This window comes from Gavialis gangeticus, unplaced genomic scaffold (assembly GCF_001723915.1).
Source record: "Gavialis gangeticus isolate Ggan-Ray unplaced genomic scaffold, GavGan_comp1, whole genome shotgun sequence".
In the NCBI taxonomy this organism is placed as follows: Eukaryota; Metazoa; Chordata; order Crocodylia; family Gavialidae; genus Gavialis; species Gavialis gangeticus.
The window spans coordinates 954,689-960,811 of record NW_017728996.1 but is presented as its reverse complement, the minus strand read 5'-3'; the positions used below and the strand labels follow the sequence as shown (position 1 = coordinate 960,811).

At 49.8% G+C, this 6,123-nt stretch overlaps 1 protein-coding gene across 8 annotated transcripts in view; it reads left to right on the top strand.

Moving 5' to 3' along the window:
* Positions 1-6,123, top strand: part of FRMD5 (FERM domain containing 5) — a 317,562-nt gene that overhangs the window by 267,357 nt on the left and 44,082 nt on the right. For all 8 annotated transcript variants that reach the window (XM_019503878.1, XM_019503880.1, XM_019503879.1 and 5 more), the window contains one exon: positions 4,481-4,578. In XM_019503878.1, coding sequence (XP_019359423.1) covers positions 4,481-4,578 — 98 coding nt within the window. The remainder of the gene's footprint in view (positions 1-4,480; positions 4,579-6,123) is intronic.

Below are 6,123 nucleotides of genomic sequence, written 5' to 3'. Positions count from 1 at the left end.
ACGCTTGCCCTTAGGGGAGAGATTAAGCCCATCCCGCCCGAGCAATCCACCCGCCCGAAAGTTTGTGCTCGCGTGGATACGATAGTAGGCCGGATGAGCTCACTCAAACAGGGCACGTCTACACATGTGCTTTAATGCACGTTAGCCTATTTTAATGCGCATTAAAACATCACAAAAAACTTTTGCTGTTTAGTTAATGCGCATTAAAATAGGCTGATGCACATTTTTCTAGTACCGCATGAGGGAGGTACTAAATGTAACGTGCATGACCTAAAGCACATTAATGAACATGTAGATGAGCCCACAGAGCCCTTCCCCCTGCTGCGTGATGAGCTGATAGGTAGCACGGATCATCTTTTAAATCCCAGAAGCACTTGGCTGCTTCTGGAGCCGGTGGACGGAGGGAGTTGGGATTTTGTATGTGCTGCACTGAGGCCTGATATAGTTCTGGCTAGTAAGGGATCAGGCTAAATACACGGCGGTGACCTGGCAGTTCGGCTCTATTTTTGTGCCTGGGCCTTGGTCACAGAAGAGATCACATCTTGCTCTTCTGTATCCAAGAGGTCTCACCAGCATTGCTTGGCTGAAACCTTTAGTACAGCGGGCCTCCACCTCCGCCCGTGCTGACCCTGCCAGATTTTTCTCCATTAATTGTTTGATACCTGTGGATCTGGGGCTCCCAGGTGTTCATCTCCTCTGCATTAGCCCTTCCTGTTGGAAAATCCTGGATCCCGGTGCTACCAGGGAGTACGATCACCCTGAGGATTGCAAAGAATGGCCTGTCCATATTGCTTTGCACTTTTAGATAGACCTGGAAATTAAATATGTCTGACGTGCACCTAGAAAACACGGGTGACGTGATCCCCCACCGCCTACCAGGAGCATGCGCACAGGGGAAGCAGAGCTCAGCACAACATCTGGAACAGGGCATAGATCTCCAGGCAGCAGGGTTGGAAAGATAATGGCTAATTAGCTGCTGGGTACTGGTCCTACTTATTGTAAGGCAGAAAGCAGGGCAGATTTGCACCTTACAGACTAACTAAATCAGAACGGTGTAGCGTAAGCTTTCATAAGCAGCAGTTTGCTTTATCTGATGCTGTGAAGGGGCTGCAAGAAGGCGCTCAATAGAAAGCGCCTCGGATGAGAGCAGTTGGCGTGGAGGCAGCTGTAGCGGCCGCTGGTTTCTGATACGGTGCGGTGGTGATATGGCCACGGCAGACTTTCACGCTGGGGTCCAGGGTGTGAATCAGCTGGCAGGAGTCCCCCAGGGCTGGTTGGATGGAGAGGGGGAAGACCTTGCTCCGGACCCCGCTGTGCCTCCTCATCGAACCCAACCACATCATCCCTGGATCAAGGGACGTGGCTTCATTTACCTGTGCGTCTTCTAATACCCTGCAGACCATCACCTGCTCCAGTGCCCCTCTGGACAGGCAGAGGTACCTGTGTGCAAGAGTGAACGCACACCCATTTAACACCAATACCGGGGAGACAGGCAGCCCTGTGGCTGACCTCAGGGTGGCTGTTTGGAGAACACCAAACTTTAAAAATGAACTTGAAGTGGAAATAGAGGAACAGGAAATCATCCACAGACCTGGACTGCGTTAAGTCTGGTCTAGATGGAGACGAGGGATTCTTATCCCATTCCCTGGATTAGCTTTTATAAGGCCTGTGTCCCTCAGTGGGTTACCCGCTTGGTACCCACCTTGCCTCTCTCAGCTGTGCCCTCTGCTTCTCCACCTCCTCTCCTGCCCTTTCTACTCTAATCACTGCTTTCTGCTCAGCATCCTGCTTACGAAAGCTTACGCTACACACCTCTGATTAGTGAGTCTATAAGGTGCCAATCTACCCTGCCTTCTGCCCGGCTTCAGACTACCGCGACTAACTAACTCTCCCTACTTGTAAGACATCTGCCGATAAAATGCATGTGGGCAACTGGTCCTGAAAGCTCAGAGCAGACCTTGGGGCTTGAATGCTGTGCTCTGCCCTTGGCGACACCAGAGATCAGAGCGTGTAACGCTGGCTGGATGTCTCTCAAAATTCATGTCTGTTTATCAGTCAAATGATGAAGCTCACAGTGTCAGAAATGTGAACTCAAGAAATCAAGCACGGCTGAGATGCTGCAGAATGGAGGTTTGATTATTTAAATGTATTTCCAAGCATGCCAATTTACAATTTGCTCCTTAATTACATGAGCTGTGTTTGACATCAAATTGTCGCCCCCAGTGCAGCATGCTATCAGCGCTCAGCCCAAACCGGTACTTATTTTAAGTGTATTAGGATCCTGTCATTTCCAGTCATATTTTGTTTACCTTTTTTCTGCTTTGATTTATTAAAGCCATGAAAAAAATATCTGTTGACAGGCAAGCATAGGAGACAGCTTGCTTTTAAGGATGTTGGCTTCATTCTCGGTTAATGATGGATGCTGAAGGAATAAGTGAAAGCATGCTAGGCTCTGTACGCTTCTCAGGGTGCTAACAGGCCACTTGCCCACATATGCAAGGAAGAGGAAATTCTCCTAAAATAGGTGTTGTATGAAGGGTTGGATTCAAGGGCACATTGGAAGCTCAGAAAATTTAAGATCAGAACAGCTGCTCTGACTGGGGACCTGGGAGCTTTGATGGCACCAGTCAATAAACGTTAAACATTAGGATTTCAGTGCCATGCAGTTATTTCTCCCCATCATACACAACACATCGTTTAGCCCGTCAACGTGAAGAGGCCAGGATGGAAAAATGGTCCACAGTCAACCAGGTCAGATTAACAAGGACAAGTGCGGTGCCCTTGAATAATTGCATACCCAAATACAGACGAGGGGATGACGGTCCAGGCTGCAGGACTGCAGAGCAAGGCCTGGAGCTTACAGTGGACTGTGAGCCGAATAGGAGCCTGCAGTGTGTCCTTGCTGCCAAAAAACCCAACAACGTCCCAGGTTGCGTAAGCCAGAGCATCACTCGCAATCAAGGGAAGTGGTTCTTCTGCTCCATTCAGCGCCGGCGAGGCCTCGCCTGCAGCGCTGCGCCTAGTTTTGGGCACTTTGAGAAGGACGCGGACAGTTTGGAAAGAGTCCCGGGGAGAGCAACAAAAATAATCAGTGGCTTGGGAAAGGTGACTGGTGAAGAAAGGCTGAAAACACTGGGCCTGCTGAGTCCGGGGAAGAGAAGAGTGGGGCCAGTACTTGATCACCTGAAGGGCGATGATCGAGAGGATGGAGATGGGGTTTTCTCTGTGGCTGTAGGAGAAAGGACTCGGAGCAGTGGCTTCAAGGTGCAGGAGGGGAAAGCTGGGGTTGGAGACGAGGAGGAGCTTTCTGGTCAAGCATGGGAACAGGGAAGATGCTTCGGGAAACTGGGGAATTTCCATCCTTGGAAGTTGTCGAGTTCAGGTTGGCTGGGGTGGTTTAGTCCAGTTGAGTGGGGGGCTGGACTAGGGGTGACCCCATGAAGTCCCTTCCCACCCAACGTCCCTACGACCCTCTAAGAGATGAGCATTAGTGCCGGTCAGTTTGGAGGAGCTTTCGCACCTTGCATGGTTCTTGCAACTACAAGTGGGGCAAAAGTCCCATCTCTTGAACTCTTCAGCTTGAGAGCAGCTGCTTTTCTGGAAGTCGTAGATTGGTCAAACCCGGCCGATTAGGCTGGGTGCAGGGGAGCTGGATGAAGCCTTGCGGCCCGTGTTATGCAGAAGTTCAGCGTGATCAAATCAATGGTCCAAGAATATATGACTCTAAGTGCAGCAGGCATATAAAATAGGTTGGCTTCGATGGACCTAGACCAGTTCCTTTTCTATCCTATCATTGCTCTCAAAACAGGTTCTGGCCTTTGGCTTGGTGTTGAAGTCTGGTCCCCACCGGTCTATGGCGGTCATAACCTCAGGGCGCCGTGACCTTCTTGCAGCCAAACACGGGAGTATGGCAAGCCCTCGTGCACTTCACCACTGTGCGAGCCTTCCCCAAAGGCTGGTGAGCCTGGTAGCAGGCATTTCCACTGATGCTGGTGAGCTGCCACCAGAAATGCAGCAGCCAAACAGTGGCAGGAGAAGCATTTATACATCGATATCAATGCTCCCTGCTTTCCACGTCCATGCCAACGGAGAAGGGTCCCTGCAGAGTGAAATGTGCAGCCCTTTCTCCCCATCTGCTGGTGTCCCCGGTTTTTAATTGTTGTGGTAGTCAGTACCCAAGCCAACAAGTAGGCATTTTCCTTGAGGAGCTCCCTGACCTTTCATGAGTCTTCTCTTCTCCTTACCCCTCTCCTGGGGAGTTGAAGAGTGGCATGTGCATGGCAGGGAAGCACTGAGAATGGTCTCTAATTGGGGACTGCATGTTAATTAGCACTTGACTAAGTCACTGCAGATGCACTGTCTCCTAACTGGGATGTTTGAAGAGGAATCGTCTTAATTCAGATTTTCTATGTTGGTATTGCACATTTTAAACCATTTCAGCTGATCTCTAATTCAGGGCTCCTCCTGCCTCTCTCCTCAGGTACTTGGTCTTCCTGCAGATCAAAAGAGATCTCTACCACGGCCGCCTTCTCTGCAAGACATCGGATGCTGCTTTGTTAGCCGCCTATATCCTTCAAGGTAATGCTTTTTGACAGGATAAATTTGCTTTTCATGCTAAGTACTGATTACATTATTTCACTTACAACAGATCACTGCACCTTGAATACAAATATCATCTACCCAATGCAGGGCTCATGTTTCAAGATTGTACCTGTGTCATACCAGCCTGGGCTGAAATAGCCTGGGAAGTGATGCTGTGATCTAACCTGCACCAGATGCAGATACTCTCCCATCCGCTCCCGCAAAGTCGTCGTGCCTGGAGTCGCGTCAGCCGTGTCCCTCAGGTTGAACAGAGAGGATCTGGAGACTTGTGCTTGTCTAGTGCAGTGATTCTCAACTGAGGATGGCGGGTGGGCCATGGCATCCTGCAGTGCCTTACGATCCTTTCAAGGGTGCCTTGCAGTGCTAGCTCTGCAAGGTGTGCAAACATGATTCACGAGTAAACCTAGAGTTTTCAAATAGGAAGGCATAATGTTAAACCCTTTCTGGCCTGCTGCGGTCTCTGCAGCAGCAGGAGTTGCTCTGGTAGCTTTCTGTAGTCAACGAAAGATTGGAAACTAAGAGCTGGCATTTTGCAAGGGGTGCCCGGCATCTACTCCTGTCTAAAGAGGTTGAGAACCACTGGTCTATTGGCTTTCATCTGAGGATCTCCAAGCACTTTACAAAATCGCCGTTGCCCACCAGGCAGGTGGTGTTTTCCCTGCACCGCTGTCACAAGCTGTCGGACAGACGGATGAAGGGCAGCGACCCCGAGAAGCCGTGATATCTGAGATACATGCAATAACCTTGAAAGCACCCATCCTCCATAAATACGATACGGGGATTTCCTGGAGCCGAAACAGTTTCCTGCGATGGGCAGATAAGGATTGTAGCAGCAGAAGACTCAATACTGATTTGAAAGAAGATTTGCAGGTGATCAGAGATAGAAGCCAAATACAAGGTGCTCTCTCAGGCTGAGACTCCCCGCAGAAGTCCATCCGCAGCCTGGGGTATCTCAGAAACCCACGTCCAGGCGTGTATCAGTGTGCCTAGCCAAGATGGTTGCACTAGTGTGTGATAACTGGTGCTTTTGAGCAAGTTGCTCTGACCTCTTGTCACCTGTTGAGCTGGAGTCTTAGGCTCCGGCTACACGTTACATATATTAAGCCATTAACTGGTTAAAAGCGCAGTAAATTTAGACTGGCCACACATGCAAAGCGATTATCCCACAATGAACGGGTTAACTGCATAATCAATTTAAACCAGCCACACGTGCAAAGTCATTATCACACAATAAATATGACTATCCAGCTATGAAAGAAGCCAACTCGCTATGAAGTTAGTGCTTGAAAACGTGCAACAACTCTGCAGCTGGTTTCTATCCAGTTTTCATCTGATGGTGTGACAGGGCCCTTGGATCTGGGCTGGCTGGTCCAGTCCTCGTTTACCATCCTCGGGGTCGCCTTCTCCTCTTCCTCCAGCTGCCCTCCCATCACAGCACAAGACGCCGACTGGTTTTGGAAGGGGCGTGCCGTTACGGTAGAAATGTGACTGTGTTTGCACCATTCGTGTTTCTTGCAACTA